General features: G+C 41.3%; 1 protein-coding gene across 3 annotated transcripts in view; it reads left to right on the forward strand.

Moving 5' to 3' along the window:
* NXNL1 (nucleoredoxin like 1) overlaps positions 1–20,095 on the forward strand; it is a 29,321-nt gene that overhangs the window by 7,331 nt on the left and 1,895 nt on the right. Inside the window, exons 1-4 of one of the 3 annotated variants that reach the window (XM_081851877.1) lie at positions 10,440–10,584; positions 17,737–17,837; positions 18,353–18,502; positions 18,608–19,608. In XM_081851877.1, coding sequence (XP_081708003.1) covers positions 19,283–19,608 — 326 coding nt within the window. In that variant the 5' untranslated portion in view covers positions 10,440–10,584; positions 17,737–17,837; positions 18,353–18,502; positions 18,608–19,282. The other 2 variants (XM_081851878.1, XM_081851879.1) reach the window with 2 other exon arrangements.

Raw genomic sequence — 20,095 nt, forward strand, 5'->3', positions numbered from 1 at the left:
TACTTGTTTTTGTTCCTTGATTCATATTGTTTATAAAATAATCCCTCATATGTTTTTGCAAATTCTCTACTATTTTTTGATCATCAAAAAGATTTTCGTTTATTCTCCATCGGAAAGATTTTTTTCTTCAAATCCTTTTAAGGTACTGTTATGGGAATTGGGGTTGCTTGTGCATAAGCCGCAAACTGCTCCAGGCTGGGTTGTCTGGCTAAAACCTTTCCCTGGCAGAACAGCCCTCACACCGTGGCTGTCTCAATCACTGGCAGAATCCGTCAGTGGGCGTCTCCTGAACTTCTTCCAACATAAAAGTTCTTTTACACCAAGTCTCCTCCTAGCCTCCCTGCGCGGAAGGTTTCTGCGCAGAGTGGGCGTGCCCAGCGGAGGTCCTGTGCTCTCCCCGCTGGTGGAAGAGTCTCGGAGCCCTCCCTCCGAAGCCCTCTCAGCCTCCCCTTTCTTCCTGGCGTCACGCTGATTTCCTTCCCCAGAGGAAGCTCTCCCTCTCTCCTTGCTGGTTCCCTCTCCGGCATCATTGGGGAGCCGTGCCTCCACCCTTGGCTCTGATGGCAGTTCCCTGACAGGTACATTTTATTGGATTATGGTCCGAAAGCACCTTAGGTTGTATTTCAATCTTTAAGATTCTTGTTGTAAGGTCATTTGTTATCCATATTTGATCGATTCTTGACATTGATTGATTTGCTTATGATTGATAGGTAAACTGTTTTTCCAATGGGTGTTTCAATCTTCAGATATCAATTAAATTGCAATTCTCTGCCATCGAAAAAAAAGTCTTTGGTAACTTCCCTTCTTTTGATTTTCCTGATGCTCTTAATCTATCCATCTCCATTGAGACCACTGCGTTCATATCACCCATTATTATAATTTTTTGATCAATATATTCAAATAATTTCTCTTCTAAGTCTCTGAAAAAATCCATTTTGTTTTCATTAGGTGCATACACTCCGACGATTATTATTTTTTCACCTTGCCATTTGACTTGTACTGCCACAATTCTACCTTCTTCATCTTTAAAAATCTGGTGGGCTTCTATTTTATTTTTAATATATAGAACCACTCCTCTTTTTTTTAATTTTGTCCGATGAAATAAATTCATTCCCTAATTTTTTATTTACCAAAATTTTTCTATGTCTCCTCATCACATGAGTCTCCTGCAAACAAATAATGTCCAAATTTTGTTTTTTCAAATATTGTTGAATTTTGTTCCGCCCCCCCCCCATTTATCCCATTGACATTCCAGGTCCATAATTTCAGCGCCGTAATATCTTCTGATTAGTTTTTAATAATAGTCTTTAATTTATTTTCCCCTCTTCTTTCTCTTCCTCTACCTTCTCCTCATCCGAATCTTGCGAGTCTTATCCTTCAGCTCCTGCCCCCATTGGTGCAGTTTCTTCACTTCCCAATTCTTTGTACCTTCTCAGAAATTTGTCCAGTTCATCCAGTCTTGTTATTCTATGTCTTTTCCCTTTGTAAGCAAATGAAAGTCCTTCTAGGAACTCCCATCTAAATTCAATATTATTTTTCCTGAGGGCTTGCACTAACTGTTGGTATTGGTTGCATTTTTTCAGCAGGCGAAGTGGGATGTCTTTAAAAATGATTATGTTATTCCCCCCAATATTCAATCTTCTCTCCCTATTTTTTTGCAAAATTAAATTTCTCATTTCTCTATCTCTAAATATCACCAAACAATCTCCTGGGAATTTCTTCGCTTTATTTGTCCTTACTTTAATTCTAAAGGCATTATGTACCGTCTTTGCCACATCTTCTTCTTGCATCTCCATCCAAATAGCAATTTCTTTAATCCCATCAACCCCAGCTGGAATGGCCAATGTCCAGGGATGCTAGAAGCTGTGATCCAAAAATGGACTCAGGACCACAGGTACCCCACCCCAGGTAAAAACCTACCAGTACTAAGTTTCCTAGCTCTTGGTATTCCTGACCCACCCCCCACAACAAATCCATTCTCTTCTTTCCCAGGGTGGAATCCAGCGCACCTCCAAACCTGTGAGAAAGAAGCCACAGGATGCATGTTACCTTAATCACGGCAGCCTTGCTGTCCCCAGTGGCCACAAACACCCCGCTGCGAGCCGCGTTCTGTCACAGCCCTGCCTACACCATATTGTGCCAAGCCCATAATTGAAAAGGATCTCCACAAAGCTATTCTCAGGCACATTACTGGCAATCTGTAGCATCAGCCAAGCACCTGTTTTGAAGAGCAAGCCTAGATATTTTAACTGGGCAGACACTGGTATTCAAGCCTCCATAGCATCCATGCAGAGCAACCAGTCTTGAGAGCCAGCCGGCCAGTCATCTTTAAAGAATGTGAAGAATGCATGCAAATCCATATCTTCACCCAGAAATGAAGCAAGGTGGCTGGGTACACAGAAAGATTGAGTGAGATTTAAACAACAAGTGCAAAAGAGGAAATTTGACATGACTATATATGTAGCCATGAGCACTTAACAGCAAATGCAAGTCCTAAGAGCACTCCAGACTTGAGAATGCCCTGGAATCTGGTTGCCCACTTAGATGGAGCAACAATTGCAGCTAGGAATTGGGAATATTTGTCAACTTGGGAAAGGGGGGCTTGGCACCTAAAAGATTGATACTGATTCCAGCTACGTTTGATATTTTCTTGCTTCTCCAAATACATGCTGTCTGAACAGACAGAAATGGGCACAGGAACAAAGGGAGAGGACAGCCAAAAGAGGGGAAGTGCTGCAACAACATTGGGTGTGGGTGTGTGGCACATCTGCAGAACAGGCTTAGATGGGGAGTGGCTTGCAGGCTTGATAAACTAAATGAGTGCAGCCATAATCCCCGCCCCCAAGAAATCTGCAAGGAAGTGCCCTGGGATGAGCAAGATGGTTTAAACAGCTAGGGGTTTGTTTAATATTTAATTTGGTGAAATGTTTCTGCATATTTTTGAGTCGTTCTTGTTGCAGAAGCTTCCGAAATACTCCAATTGGAAAAGGAGTTACTCAAGCATTTAACTGTTACATACAAGCAATCCTGTTTGACTCCTAGAATCATAGAATCATAGAGTTGGAAGAGACCACAAGGGCCATCGAGTCCAACCCCCTGCCAAGCAGGAAACACCATCAGAGCACTCCTGACATATGGTTGTCAAGCCTCTGCTTAAAGACCTCCAAAGAAGGAGACTCCACCACACTCCTTGGCAGCAAATTCCACTGTCGAACAGCTCTTACTGTCAGGAAGTTCTTCCTAATGTTTAGGTGGAATCTTTTTTCTTGTAGTTTGGATCCATTGCTCCGTGTCCGCTTCTCTGGAGCAGCAGAAAACAACCTTTCTCCCTCCTCTATGTGACATCCTTTTATATATTTGAACATGGCTATCATATCACCCCTTAACCTCCTCTTCTCCAGGCTAAACATGCCCAGCTCCCTTAGCCGTTCCTCATAAGGCATCGTTTCCAGGCCTTTGACCATTTTGGTTGCCCTCTTCTGGACACGTTCCAGTTTGTCCATGTCCTTCTTGAACTGTGGTGCCCAGAACTGGACACAGTCCTCCAGGTGAGGTCTGACCAGAGCAGAATACAGTGGCACTATTACTTCCCTTGATCTAGATGCAATACTCCTATTGATGCAGCCCAGAATTGCATTGGCTTTTTTAGCTGCCGCGTCACACTGTTGGCTCATGTCAAGTTTGTGGTCAACCAAGACTCCTAGATCCTTTTCACATGTACTGCTCTCAAGCCAGGTGTCACCCATCTTGTATTTGTGCCTCTCATTTTTTTTGCCCAAGTGCAATACTTTACATTTCTCCCTGTTAAAATTCATCTTGTTTGTTTTGGCCCAGTTCTCTAATCTGTCAAGGTCGTTTTGAAGTGTGATCCTGTCCTCTGGGGTGTTAGCCACCACTCCCAGTTTGGTGTCATCTGCAAATTTGATCAGGATGCCCTTGAGTCCATCATCCAAGTCGTTGATAAAGATGTTGAATAAGACCGTGCCCAAGACAGAACCCTGTGGCACCCCACTAGTCACTCTTCTCCAGGATGAAGAGGAACCATTGATGAGCACCCTTTGGGTTCGGTCAGTCAGCCAGTTACAACTCCACTGAGTGGTAGCATAGTCAAGACCGCATTTTACCAGCTTCTTTACAAGAATATCATGGGGCACCTTGTCAAATGCCTTGCTGAAATCAAGGTAGGCTACATCCACTGCGTTCCCTTCATCTACCAGGCTTGTAATTCTGTCAAAAAACGAGATCAGGTTAGTCTGACATGACTTATTTTCCAGAAATCCATGCTGACTATTGGTGATCACATATCTGGGGGGGGGGGGATAAGAAAGGCCTCCCTGAGCATTTATGGCAGGTCTGAAAAGGCTTAAAGCTACTAATCTAAATAATTTCATGTCAACGCTTACATAAATTTGCTTATGACAAGAGAAATCCGTTTCAAGTTATATTTGCTTACATTTTGGACATAGGTACTGTATTTGAACATGACTTTAATTAACTTCAGTAGGCCGCCTTATCCGATTCAAGTCTATGAAAGCAAAGTTCATAAACCAGACTCCAGGCTATTAAACATCTAATGCAGGCCTATAGAAAGATCATAGTTGGTCATAACATTGCCGCCTGTTGGTACTTTTAATGGAGAATTCATGTTTCAGGAGATGATTAGAAATTGTTTGAGCAAGCACCAGTCCCTGCTGCATATACAGGGGAAGGCAGCTTTTCTAAGCAGTAAAAAGTAAACAAAGTATGCATTCAAAATACAGGAGCAAGTAAGGGTTACTTCTCTCATAGAGAAGTAATGCAATTTGTTGATAATCCACAGTTAAGAAAAACAAATTTCTGTGTACAGTGGTACCTCGGGTTAAGTATTTAATTCGTTCCGGAGGTCCGTACTTAACCTGAAATTGTTATTAACCTGAAGCACCACTTTAGCTAATGGGGCCTCCCGCTGCCGCCGCGCCGCCAGAGCATGATTTCTGTTCTCATCCTGAAGCAAAGTTCTTAACCTGAAGCACTATTTCTGGGTTAGCGGAGTGTGTAACCTGAAGCATATGTAACCTGAGGTACCACTGTATTACATATTTACAGGATTTTAACTCTGCTCCGTACTCAAAGAGGCCCCCAGAGTGGTTTACATAGTCCAGGGACCAGAGGAGTCTGCTGGGAACTGATCTTCCAGCAGACAATCAAATGGCTGCTGCTAGATGATGAGGGAGCAAAGCTGATAGGAGTGCAGCTGATAGGATCATAATGGGATCCCATGTGTGGATAAATTCTTCCCTCCTAGCAAACACAAGTGAATGCATATGGGATGTCTCATTTTATCCTCAATAACTGAGAAATGTTAAACAAATAATTTGTCCAAGGTCATCCTGTGCTCTTCAGCACTGAGCAGATATATAAACCCAACTCATCCCGGCATAGGTTGGCAGTCGTGTCCATTTTCCAATTGTGACTTTAACAAAGCATTAAATTTACTTAATAGTTAAGAGAAAATGATATTACTGCTGGATAATAATAATAATAATAATAATAATAATAATAATAAATTTTGATTTAAAAACTGGGCTCAGGGCAGCTAACAGCAAATATAAAACATATATAAAAAACATTGATTAAAATACGACTTGAAAACAGCATAATCCATGATCCAAATAACTTAGACCCTCCAAGTGTCTCAATTTTCCAGGCACAGTCCTGGATTTACAGAAGCCATCACAGTTTCTGATTTGACCCCAGAATTTGGGGGGGGGGGGTATGCAGTGACTCCTGAGCCAAGGAGATAAGTAACTATACAACCTTTAAAAGACATCTGAGGGCAGACCTGTACAGCAAAGTTTTTTAAAATGGTTTATTGTGTTTTTATGTATGTTGGAAGCCACCCACAGTGGGCAACCTAGTCAGATGAGTGGAGTATATTGTTGTTGAATAGGGCATCCTTATTTTCATTGGAGAAATATTGGCGGGTATGTGTAACTGTCATGGCTCACAGTGCAATAAAAACCATGGATCAGATCAGTCAAATTCATCATTTTGCCCCATAGTGAATGGCTGGTCTGTCCATAATTTGCCAAATTAAAAGGTAGTTTTTTGGTGCCTGTAATACTGCACATAGGTTACTTAAATGCCATGACTTCTATGCTAATTGCTAATGTGGACTATTACTGGAGGCAAACTGATTATGCTGTCTTCCTCACTGATATCTGCAACTGATTTGTTTTCATGAAAATAGATAGGCATAGTACTTCAATAGGAGATTTATTGTCCAAATTATTTCTAATACAGGTAAAGAACTGATATAAGTAAAAAAACTGCTCCTTTTCCCTTATGGGGTACCCAAGAGCCCATATAGAGTCCTTTTGTAGGTTCTCTATCGGTAGGAGAAAATAACAGAGACCAACCAGAGAATATTGAGAAGAAAAGCAGCTAGTAAGTGTGATCTTTATTAACTGTTGCAACAGGGTGCTCCCCCACACGCAGGAGAGAGGAGGAGGACCCAGAACAAAGGTGTGCCCACCCTTATATAGACATTTTAAATAGCCCGCCCTGGAGTCCAAGACCACCCCCCAGAAACATACATACATCACAGAAAAGGTGGTCTGCAACAGAAATCTGAGTGCGTTGTTTATCTCCTGTCTGGCACGTTACCTGATTGCATTATCTGGATTTTGGCTACTCTTTTGTTATTATAACTACTTAATTCCTGAATCTAGGTCACAGGTCACAGGCTCACACCATGTTCATATCTTGAATGTGCCCTTAAGACAGGATTTGTGAGGAAAGAGACAATGGGGAGGTTTCCCACTTTGACCTTGCAGAGAATTATTTGAGGTCAATTTGTTCAGGACCTAATCTGTGGGGTTTCAGACATGTGGTTTATATATACAGTGGTACCTCTGGTTACGTACTTAATTCGTTCCGGAGGTCCATTCTTAACCTGAAACTGTTCTTAACCTGAAGCACCACTTTAGCTAATGGGGCCTCCTGCTGCCACTGCGCCGCTGCCGCCCAATTTCTGTTCTCATCCTGAAGCAAAGTTCTTAACCCGAGGTACTATTTCTGGGTTAGCAGAGTGTGTAACCTGAAGCGTATGTAACCTGAAGCGTATGTAACCCGAGGTACCACTGTACAGTTATGAACATTTAATTTTTTTATATATGACCTTAAAATTCTTATAACAGAACTATTAGCTTTCTTGTGCAATACTCTAATTTTAAAGAAACTCTGTTTTAGTGGCAAGGCGCTGAGAATCCAAAAACACTTATTATATGTATTTTCTTTTTCTTTTGTATTTTCTTTTGTTGTAAATAGGTATGTTTTCTAATTTGTGCTTAATAAAAATTATTTTTTAAAAAACAAAACAAAACACTTATTATTTGGGGGAATAAAAAAGAAGCGAGGAGAAGAAAGCCCAAGACATTTTCGTAACCATAACATTTAAACATTTCACAGGCAGGAAACACTATTAAGTAGTGTTGCTTGAAGTTACTTCCTTTTATTATTATAAACAGAACTGTGGCATATGTAAAGAAGAGGAATATTTGTTGTGTGTTAAAAGTCACAATGTTCTAGAAGATGTAACAGCTATTCAAAATGAAGCGCCTCTGGTTAGTATTATTTTTTGAAGAAGCATTTGTTTTCAAAACCAGTGGGCAATGTAGATTTATTTGAGAGACATATTTTCTCTCATAAATTAATCAGTACAAATTGTTCAGCTGCAAAACCTTGATAGGACATTATGCTCAATTTCTCTTTCTATCATGATGGAAATTGTTGTGTACATGATGTTCCAGTGACCTTTCCTCTACTTCCAGATCAGCAGAATTACTCCTGAATCTGATAGTATTGTCTGAAGCCTATTGTTAGAGAACTCACATGAACTGTTCGCTGGGGGAGGGTTTCCTGTAGTATCAAGTGAGTCAAGAGCTACACAGACAGAGAGAGAGTCATATTACAAGACACTAAAAGGTCATTTAGTTTCTTGAATACAAATCACTTACCATAACATAATATTACAAAGTGATTTACAAGAATAATGTACAAGAAGAAAATACAGTGATATAGTAATAAAATAATAATAATAAAGATAACACTAATAGTAAAAACATCCTTTCCAGCTATTCTTGAATTTGGTTCTGAGGATAACACACATTGTTGTATGCCAAGCAAATTCCCAATTATCTGGCATATTAAGAAATTCCCAGATTTTGATCCATTGTGTGACTCAGTTTCCCAATTCATGGCTAAGTGTGGATGAACAAGTGAGCATGTGGATATTCACAAAAAATAATAATCCATCCACTTTCTTTCTACCCAGGTCCTGCTGCTGTTGCTGTGCTACTCGGAGCTAAGCAGTGTTTGACTTAGGGTTATGTCCAATCCAGGGCTCATGGGTTGTTTGCCCCCCCCCCCCCGGACAAACCACAAGTGGTAACCAAAGTACACACCTTGGTTATGTGGGAGTAGGGCAACACTGCATGTGATAAGTTACCTGACCTGGAGGGGGGCAGTGGCAGCAATAGACAGGAAGGCAACCTATTCTTCTCTCACTGATTCCTTCTTGAGTAATGACTTGCTGTCATTAAAGTGTGTTTCCCTAGGCTTTACTTTCCTCCATCTTCAGTCAGTTGGTATCGGACCTTCCTTTGCTAACCTCATCCACATGTAAGGTAAAGGTAAAGGTACCCCTGCCCGTACGGGCCAGTCTTGACAGACTCTAGGGTTGTGCACTCATCTCACTTAAGAGGCCGGGAGCCAGCGCTGTCCGAAGACACTTCCGGGTCACGTGGGCAGCATGACGAAGCTGCTCTGGCAAGCCAGCACCAGCGCAGCACACGGAAACGCCGTTTACCTTCCCACTATGAAGCGGTACCTATTTATCTACTTGCACTTAAGGGTGCTTTCGAACTGCTAGGTGGGCAGGAGGTGGGCCATTCTTCCCAGGTGGGTAAATCTTGTGTCTTCCAATACTTCGCGATGAGTATTCTTGCTGCTGTTGTTGCATACATAAAGAAAGTTCTGTCCTTCTTTGGCACCAATTGGCCGACCATGCCCAGGAGAAAGGCCTCTGGTTTCTTCAGAAAGTTATATTTAAATGCCTTTTTCATTTCATTATAAATCGTCTCCCAGAATGTCTTAATCCTTGGGCATGTCCACCAAAGGTGAAAGGATGTACCTTCAGTCTCATTACATTTCCTACATTTATTTTCGGGCAAATGGTAGATTTTTGCAAGCTTGACTGGTGTCATGTACCACCTATAAATCATTTTCATTAAATTCTCTCTTAGGGCATTACATGTCGTAAATTTCATACCAGTGGTCCATAACTGTTCCCAGTCAGCCATCATAATGTTATGTCCAACATCTTGTGCCCATTTAATCATAGCAGATTTCACCGTTTCATCCTGAGTGTTCCATTTCAACAGCAAGTTATACATTCTTGACAAATTCTTAATTTTGGGATCTAGCAATTCTGTTTCCAACTTTGATTTTTCCACCTGGAAGCCAACTTTTTTGTCCAAATTATATGTCTCCATTATTTGATAATAATGGAGCCAATCTCGCACTTTGTTTTTTAATTTTTCAAAACACTACAGTTTTACACTCTCTCTATCTTGTTCCAAAATTTCCCAATATTTCAGCCATTTGGCCTCCATATTAAGTTTTTTTCTGTGCCTTTGCTTCCATTGGTGACAACCATCTTGGGGTTTTATTTTCTAACAAATCCTTATATCTTATCCAAACATTAAACAGTGCTTTTCTAACAATATGGTTTTTAAACGCTTTATGTGCTTTCACCTTATCATACCACAAATATGCATGCCAACCAAATACATTATTAAAACCTTCTAAATCCAGCACATCAGTGTTTTCAAGAAGCAGCCATTCTTTCAACCAGCAAAAAGCAGCTGATTCATAGTAAAGTTTAAGGTCTGGCAGGGCAAATCCACCTCTTTCTTTAGCATCAGTTAATATCTTAAATTTTATTCGAGGCTTCTTGCCCTGCCAGACAAATCTGGAAATATCTCTCTGCCACTTCTTGAAACAGTCCACCTTGTCTATAATTTGCAATGTTTGAAACAAAAACAACATCCTTGGCAAAACATTCATTTTTATCGCAGCAATTCGACCTAGCAATGATAGCTTCAAATTTGACCATATTTCTAAGTCTTTTTTCACTTCAATCCAACATTTTTCATAATTATCCTTAAACAGATTCACATTCTTGGCAGTCATGTTAACCCCTAAATATTTCACTTTCTTGACCAATGTTAATCCTGTCTCCTCCTGGAACTTCTCTCTCTCATTCACAGTTAAATTTTTCTCTAAAACCTTAGTTTTCATTTTGTACAACTTAAAGCCTGCTACCTGTCCAAATTCTTGAATCAGTTCCAGTACCCTTTAGGTACTAGATTCTGGCTCCTGTAAAGTCAAAAGGTTGGACAGTGTTCTCGAAGCTACTAATATGAGTTTGACCAAACTGCGGGAGGCAGTGGAAGACAGGCGTGCCTGGCGTGCTCTGGTCCATGGGGTCACAAAGAGTCGGACACAACTAAACAACAACTGCTCTTCATCTGAAGATCTCATGTCTGTTCACAGCACATATATCACTTCACTGATATGTACACCAAACTCCAACAGGCTTCTAGAGCACAGCAAACCATGAGCCTGAGTTTAGACGTAATTGTTATATACTGAGTTGAATAGGATCCAAACTGCAGCAGTCTGATTGGTCCTAGAACAATAGGATCCAAATTGCAGCAGTCTGATTGGTCCTAGAACAATGCAGCAGTATGATTGGTTGGCAGGAACCACCCAATCACGCTCCAGATATAAGTGAATCCACAACCTGATTGGCTTACAGTAGAATTCCAGAATTAGCCAATCATGTGCAGCCCATTGTGTAAATAATGTAGATAAAGCAGATACTTTGAGGGGACTTGGATTCATTCCTCCTCACCACTATGAGCTGAATAAAGAGCATGAAATCACTTTGCGACTCTGAGTATATTTCACTGGCGACGAGGATGGGATCCCGCTGAGCTGACTGCCACATGCAGCACCGCCACCTGCCGCACCGCTGCCTCGCACCGTGTATCCAGGCTTCAGCTCTGGGACACAAGGAACTCAGAATGGCAACCGACAGCAGCTTCTCACCGTTCAACCCAGCATCTGGAGACTGGGAAGCGTACGCCTCCCGTTTCACCTTCCTCCTAGAAGCCAAAGGGGTCACCGATCAAGAAGACGCCAAGAAGAGGGCGATATTCTTCAGCATCTGCGGAGAGGAGACGTTTGAAATCACCCGGGCTCTCCTTGCACCTGAAGACGTCGCTACTGTTCCATACAAAACAATAATGGAACAGCTGAAGGGGCACTTTTCGCCGCAGCCCTCAGTGGTGGCTCGTCGAAATGCCTTCTACGCAAAGCGGCAAGCCCCTGGGGAAACCATAACTGGGTTTGTGACCTCTCTCCGCCAAGCCGCCCGGTTCTGCAACTTCTCAGAGCTGGAGAACATGCTTCGGGACCGCCTCATCGGTGGCCTGAAGGATGAGAAGCTGCAACGACGTTCCGGAGGCGGCGCGAACGACAATGGCGGTCCTTCTCGCGCTGTGAGAAGGAAGCTCTACGGAATCGGGCCGTCCGCTACGGCAAAGCGGAGACCCGCGCTGGAAAACCCCAGGCAGCAAGAGCCTGGGGACGTGGGACTCGGCGGGCGCCAGAAGCGACCCTTAAAACGTTGAAGAGACCCCGTAAGGAGCCTCGGATCGTGGAGGGGGTTGCGGCGCTGTGAGTCGATCGCTACTCTGTAGAGTGAAGCCGCGCAGCTGCTGTCGGTGAGCGCTGACCTTTTTTCCTCAAAACATTCGGAATTGAAAAGCAACAACCCGTGAGTAAGGAAGGACTTTTCATAATTGGAGTCTAAATTAATGGAAATGTGGCTGAAAGCGGAGAGATGTTAAAAGGAAGTCCGTCTTCCGCTGCTATTTAAATTTCAAAGCAAAAAGAGCTGGAGGAGTGGAGCCATTGTAGAGGCTTTTTAAACCATCTGATTTGAGCACCTATTGAAGCTGCTTTGAGATAAAGTAAAGTCTTAACTTAATTATTGGATTTAACCTTTACTTGGACTGTGTTAATCTTCTGCTTTGGGAACTACAGATCTTGACTGAGAAGCCCAGGTACTTGAGCTGCCTGAACAGCAAAACTGTCAGTTTGCAGATTTGGCTATTGTGTATTTGGACTTGCAACATTTAGAGCATTTTAAGACTTGCTACTTTGAAGCATCAGTTGGCACTTGCCAGAAACAATGTTTTGCTGTTAGTACTAATTCTGCTAAACACTAGCTACTGAAGGTCTTTGGACATTAAATTTGACTTTATTGATTTTATTTGATTTGACCTTTTCTCTCAAGACATTTCAAACTCCCTCTAGAGGATTTTGGACTTACAGCAGTGATATTATTCTACTTTCTCTTTCCTTTCCTCCTATATGATTGTTTACTCTTGGGCCGTGGCATTCTCATGGGAACAACTCAGCTTGACCTTGACTCCTAGATAAAATTGGAATGAGCGGCACAAGAAAAAGGGGAGCAAGAACTAGACAAACAACTTTAACCTCAGCCTTACAGACACGTAGATCATCTGTACCTACCCTGCCGGTAGCAGGGGAGGAAGAAATTGTATCTACTCTGCCGTTGGCAGGGGAAGAAGAAACTGAGCAGTTACAGCTGGAAGATATGGCCTCAGGAGCAACTGCTTCAATTTTAGAGAAAATTTATGAAAAATTGGAGTCTTTGGATAAAAGAGTAGAATCATTAGACAAGAAAGCGGATGAACAAACAGCCAAAATTGATCTAAATACAGCTTGTCTAAATAAAATAACTGGACAGGTGGCACAGAACGTACAAGCAATTGGGTAGTTAACTGAGGCCACTGAAGAGAATCGTAAATTGGTTGAGGCTACTAGTCAAAAAGTTGAAAATTTAGAACAAGAGGTAAAACCATTGTGTAAACAAGTTGGAGAACATCAGATGTATTTGTCTATGATAGAACTGCGGAACCGGGAAAATAATTTAAGATTAAGGTCAATACGAGAAGCTGAAGAAGAAAACTTAGCTGAGTTCCTGACCAAAGAATTTTCCAAGTTCTGGCCTATACAGGAAGAAAAGGACTTTAAAATTGTATCGGCTTTCAGACTTGGAAGATTTGCAAAGAAAGATAAGCCCAGAGACTGTTTGATAACTCTGAGATCGAAGGAGGAAAGGGACAAGATTTTGGGACTACATTACGGAAAGTCACTGGACATTTTGAATAGAAGAGCTGAAATTTACAAAGATATCCCGAAACAACTGCTGGACCTTAGATCCGCCTATCTTGAATTGGTCAGATTGCTAACGAGCAACTCAATCATTTTTAGGTGGGAATTTCCTCAGGGATTATCCTTTACCTTCAGAGGGAAGAAAGTTAAGATTAAGACACTTGAAGACAGAGACAAATTTCTGATTGCCTACGGAGAGGACCTACAGAAAGGAATTGAAACACCTTTGGGGCCTGGAGCATCGGCTGTACCTTCTTCCTTGGAACCTGAAGATCTAGAGAAAAAGATACCACCCCTTGAGAAATAACAGATTTGTTCAGGATGTCTCTGCGACTGTTGAGCTGGAATATTAATGGGTGCAACTCTCCGGAAAAAAGGAGGATCTGGCAATTGAGATATAATATCAAGGAGAGAAGTTTTTGATACTAGGAATCTACGCACCAAATGAAGGGAAATCGGAATTTTATAAGAAGTTGCATGAGAGTGTCCTGGACTATCTGGACTATGACAACATCAATATGATGGGAGATATGAATGGCGTGGTATCAACCAACATGGATAAGTCACAAAATCAAAATCTTACAAAAGATGGCAGATTACCAAAGACATTTTTTGAACTGACTGACAATATGGACTTGATTGACATTTGGAGGACAAAGAACCCCTTGGGAAGAGAAGGAACATTCTTTTCTGAAGCCCAACTGACATGGACGAGAATCGACCAAATATGGATATCTAGAGGTCTGGCACCTAAGACTGGAAAAGTGGAAATCTGCCCAAAGACCTGCTCCGACCATAACGCTGTAAAGATGAACATGACACTACTACCAACCGGCTCCTTTAGATGGAAGATGAATGACAATTTGTTTAGAGATCAGGAGATTACCAAGAAAGCCCAAAAAGTTCTGAAGGATTATTTTGAGATAAACTTGAGCACCACAGTGGAAAAAAGAATCATTTGGGATGCAAGTAAGGCCGTGATGAGGGGGTTCTTGATACAACAGAATGCTGTAAAGAAAAGGACACAAAATGAGAAAAAAGATCAGATTTTGGAGAAAATCAAAGAACTTGAGAAGAAGCTAAGATCTAATCCGAAGTCACAGCCGATTCTGAGAGAAATTAAACTCTATCAAGCACAGTATTCTAAATTGATAAACCAGGAAATAGAGTGGAAAGTCAAATTAATGAAACAAAGAACATTTGAATCGGCGAATAAATGTGGGAAACTGCTAGCATGGCAGTTGAAAAAGAGACAGAAACTAAATACAGTTACAAATTTAGAGATTGATGGAAGAAACATTCAGAACCCTGTGGATATTAGAAAGTGTTTCCTGAGATATTTCAAAAAACTATACACTCAAGGGCCGCAAGATGAGGACGAGATAAAACAATTTTTGAAAAAGAATGGACTATCAAAATTGTCACAAGAAAATAGAGTAATCCTGAACTCCAAAATAACACGACAAGAGATTGAACAAGCCATTCAGAACATGCAACTGGGCAAATCTCCAGGGCCAGATGGGCTCACCTCCAAGTACTATAAGACATTGAAAGATTATTTGATACAACCATTGTTGGAGGTTAGCAACGAAATTTTGGAGGGGAAGAAGGCGCCGGAATCGTGGAAAGAAGCTTTCATCACATTGATACCAAAATCGGAAACTGAAAAGACTCAACTTAAGAACTACCGCCCCATCTCTCTCCTAAATGTGGATTACAAAATATTTGCAGACATTTTAGCAAGTAGATTTAAAAAAGTTTTGAATCAGGTAATTCATAAAGATCAGGCAGGCTTTCTCCCAGGAAGACATTTGTTTGCTAATACAAGGAACATAATTGACATTTTGGAACTTTTGCAAACAAATATCAATACAAAAGCAGTTTTAATTTTTATAGATGCGGAGAAGGCCTTTGATAATATTTCTTGGAAATTTATGAAGGGAAATTTGGAAGGGATGGGGGTGGGACGGAGTTTTGGGAATGGGATTGACGCAACTTATTCAGAACAAAAGGCTAAACTGATAGTTAACAATGTGATTACAGAAGAGTTCAAAATTGAAAAAGGAACATGACAAGGCTGCCCGATTTCCCCTTTGTTATTTATTTCTGTCCTGGAGGTGCTCTTGAACATGATCAGAGGGGACCGGCTGGTGGAAGGTATTCAGGTCGGAGCGAAGCAATATAAACTGAAAGCGTTTGCAGATGACCTAGTTTTGACCCTTCAGGAGCCAGAATCTAGTACGAAAAAAGTATTACAACTGATTCAAGAGTTTGGTCGGGTAGCGGGATTTAAGCTAAATAAGCAGAAAACTAAGGTATTGGGGAAAAATTTGACAGTTACAGAGTCAGAACGGTTTCAGAAAGAGACAGAGTTGAACGTGGTTAAAAAAGTAAAATACCTAGGGGTAAATATAACAGCAAAAAATCTGAGTCTATTCAAAGACAATTATGAGAAATGCTGGGCAGAAATCAAGAGAGACTTAGAAAGTTGGACAAGATTGAAACTTTCCTTGTTAGGCCGAATTGCTGCTGTAAAGATGAATGTATTGCCGAAAATGCTTTTTTTATTTCAAACATTACAGATTGTGGACAAAACAGAGTGTTTCCGGAAGTGGCAGAGAGATATTTCTAAATTTGTCTGGCAGGGCAAAAAGCCCAGAATTAAGTTTAAGATCTTAACTGATGCGAAAGAAAGAGGGGGCTTTGCCCTGCCAGACTTAAGGCTGTATTATGAATCAGCAGCTTTCTGCTGGTTGAAAGATTGGCTGCTTCTCGAGGACACCGATGTACTAGATTTGGAAGGTTTTGACAATGCGTTTGGCTGGCATGCATATTTATGGTATGACAAGGTTAAGCTTAACAAGAATTTCAAGAACCATATTGTCAGAAAAGCAGTGTTTAATGTCTGGATAAAATACAAAGACTTATTGGAAAACAAAACTCCAAGGTGGCTTTCACCATTGGAAGCTAAGGCCCGGAAAAGACTCAATATGGAGGCCAAATGGCCGAAGTATTGGGAAATATTAGAAAAAGATGGAGATAACTGGAAATTGCAGAGTCAGGAGAAAATGAAAGACAAAATGCGAGATTGGTTACACTATGCTCAGATTAAAGAAGTTTTTAAACTTGATAAAAAGTTAGGATTCCAGGTGGAAAAATCGAAGCTAGAAACGGAACTGTTAGAGCCTAAGACTAAGGTACTCTCAAGAATGTATAACTTGTTGTTAAAATGGAACACACAAGATGAAATGGTTAAATCAACTATGATAAAGCAGTCTGATTGGTCCTAGAACAATGCAGCAGTATGATTGGTCCTAGAACAATAGGATCCAAATTGCAGCAGTATGATTGGTTGGCAGGAACCACCCAATCACGCTCCAGATATAAGTGAATCCACAACCTGATTGGCTTACAGTAGAATTCCAGAATTAGCCAATCATGTGCAGCCCATTGTGTAAATAATGTATATAAAGCAGATACTTTGAGGGGACTTGGATTCATACCTCCTCACCACTATGAGCTGAATAAAGAGCATGAAATCACTTTGCGACTCTGAGTATATTTCAGTAATGCTAAGTCAAACCATGGCTTGCAGGGCCCGCAAAGCAAATGCAATTTTTGCTGTAAATGCTACATGCTCTTTCGTGCTTAGGTATGATTTGGTTTAAAACAATGTATGAACCAAACCAGAGGGATCGTTGCAGAGCTCAATGCAGTCTTCTATTCCCTTCTATGTTTTGCTATGAGATATTTTACTCTGCCCTTATATTTTGGTGTTTGGTTTGCTATTTATTATTTTTATGGATAATTTAGGTGTTTTGAGCTGGGCAGGGGGCTAATTTTTTTTTTTACATGCTTCTTACACAATGTAGGAGAATATGTTTTTTGTTTTGAGACTTATTTTAGAGGAACAGTGGAGGTCATCCTTTATGTTCCCACCAACATCTAAAGTGGGGCTTTGGTATTAGGTAGAGAGCCTTCTTTCTCTTTGTCTGCATTCAGTCTGTGAAGCTCCTTGCTTTGGAAGGCCCACGTTTCTCACTCCCCCTGGTGACCTTCCACTGCCATGTAAAAACCTTTCTACTTTAGAAAGATGTTTGGGCTGTGGTAATCTGCTTTTATTTTTTCCCCTGATTGTATGTTTCGTTTGACACACACAGGGTGTTTCAATTTTTTGTTGTTCAGTCTTGAATTTTACCTGCCATATCATCTTTTCTCTCAGTTTTTTGTATTCTAATTTTATTAGCTTTAAGGGTTTTAGGCTGCCTTGGACATCTTATGGAAATGTGGAGTAGAAATAATTTAATTACTACATGTATTTGTTTGCCAACAAGTCACCGTAGCTGTGCACACTTGTGAAAAAACAATATTATACAATGACACAGAGAGCACAACCAAGTAACTCTTTTTCTTTTATTTGATCAGGATTATCACCTGCCCAGGAAGCTATCAGTACAACGAACAGATTTCTGGCAAGCAGTGCATGGATCATATTATCTCCAAAGGTCTGCTTTAAGAAGATTAAGGTACTGGCTGTGGATTCTATTAATAGGGAGGGAGGTGAAATTCAGCATAAAAGGTCATGCACGTCAGTGATCCAAACTAGCAGCAAGGCAAGGATAGTGTCACACTGAAATGTGAAGAGGAGGATCTCAGCTGCACAAGGAATGAAAGAAGGAGGTTTCTAATGATACAAAACACTGAACAATGTAAGAACTCTGGCTTCTTATTCTGGGCATGGAGATGTCTTCAAGGTGAGAAAAATGGAACTGTATCACATTGATGTGTGTATATATATATATATATATATATATCCATTTTAACAATCCAATCAAACCTCATCATATATTCCGAATTATACATATTATTTAATAATCAAACAGTCCAAATATTATGCCAAATTATAATTTTTCAGGGGGACTTCACCATGCTCCGAGGTCGGGGGGGGGATCTGATCATCTCATACTTCTACTGCTTTTCATAATCTTTCCTGATAGTACACATAAGTCATTCTGATGTTAATCCTCGTTATTTTCCACAGCATCTGAGTTCTTCTGGCAAGCGAGATAGCTCAAAACAGTGTTTCTGTGTGATTTTTATGTCCAAGATTCCCCTCCACATTGATGTATTCTTTACTTAGAAGAAGACTGGAGTCCCCATCCTTGGGAGGACACTACGTGATACCTGGAAGGTACAACAATCTGACTGTATCATTAACATGTACAGACTAGATTGCATTCCCAAGACTTTCTTAAGACCCCTCTAGACCTTTAATAATGGTTTTTTGTTCTTGTAGTTGTTTTCACTGCTGGAGTCTTGGCAAAGCCCCAGCCTGAACGGAAATGCCTTATTTCTCAAGATCTTTGTGGGAAAACCTAGTTCCAAATGGAATGATTTGCCAGAGGAGGTCTGTGTAGTGCTTTCCAAGTCACACCGATATCTATTGCTTGCCATGAAATGGTTTCTGGTAAGGGCAATAGCCATTTATTGCTCCTTGGCTAACCTTGCTAGCTGCCATCAGAGGTAGGTTAGACAGAAAGTGACCCTAAGTCTCCCATTTTGCTTCATAGCTGAGCAGGGATTTGAAGCTGGCCTTTTGTCAACTCTGTCCAACATTCTGTTCATTGTGCTTAATTTTGGGGCCTCACAACTAATGGCAGAGCTGGGCAGTGGTAGAATGTGGGGAACCAAATAATTTGTTGCATTTTGTTTTTATTATGTGCAGATCTCTCTTTTTTTACACCACCTATATTTTTTATGCCTTCCCCACCTGTAGTCTGAAGTAGTACAGTCCGTTCTAGCACTCCCCCACCCCACCCTGCATACTTGAATCAATAATTCAATAAAAATAAATTCTATGAATGCATGATGAAGCTAAAAAAAGATTAATTTCCCTGATACTGCCTTCTTGTTCCTTTTCTGTCTTAAAATTGGTGTATGGCACCATTAGCACAACAATCAGTCTAAAGCCATGGCTGCCATTTTTACCAACAAGACCCTGATTGTGAACAACAAGGACAAGGATAAGTTGGAGCTGGAACGTGAGCTAACCCAAGCATTGGAGAACAAGATTATGCTTCTGTATTTTGGCTCTGGTGAATGTCTTCGATGCCAAGAGTTTGCACCCATCCTGAAAGATTTTTTTGTGAGGCTCACAGATGAATTTTACGTGGAGAGAGCATCCCAGCTGGTCCTGGTCTTTGTCTCACTGGATGAGACTGAGGAGAAGCAAGACAAGTTTCTGAAGACCATGCCCAAGAGATGGTTGTTTTTGCCCTTCCAGGATGAATTCAGGAGGTAGGGATTCCAGTGCTTAGACAGCTTACACAATGGCCAAATTCAAAGTGAGTCACCAGAGGCATATTTGCATAGTTTATGCATTGCCAGGGGTTGGGCTAGATCACCCTTGGATCCCTTCCAACTCTAAGATTCTATGATTCTATGACCTTTGCCAGGAGCTGCTGCATGGTTGTGCAGCACACCCATGTGGTGAACTGTTGAATTGCAAGGGGTAGTTTCTCCTTCATGCCTTGGACTGAGTTTTCGGGAGGTGTGGATAGGCTGGGCAGATCAGGACGAGGTGGGGGGGGGGAGTTGCTCAAGGACAACCGCTGGGCGGGACGCAGCAGAATAGGACCAACCACGTCAGAGTCCTGGAATACCAAAAGTCCTCAGGGGAGGAGGGTCCTCCCCAGGGAGCATCCCAATGGGGTGCCTTTCTGCACCCTGTTCTGTCTCCCTGAAGCTCCACCCTTGCCTCCTGACTTGGCTTCACTTTCAGAGT

The sequence above is a fragment of the Podarcis erhardii genome (genome assembly GCF_964252035.2).
Source record: "Podarcis erhardii genome assembly, chromosome: 2".
Classification (NCBI taxonomy): Eukaryota; Metazoa; Chordata; class Lepidosauria; order Squamata; family Lacertidae; genus Podarcis; species Podarcis erhardii.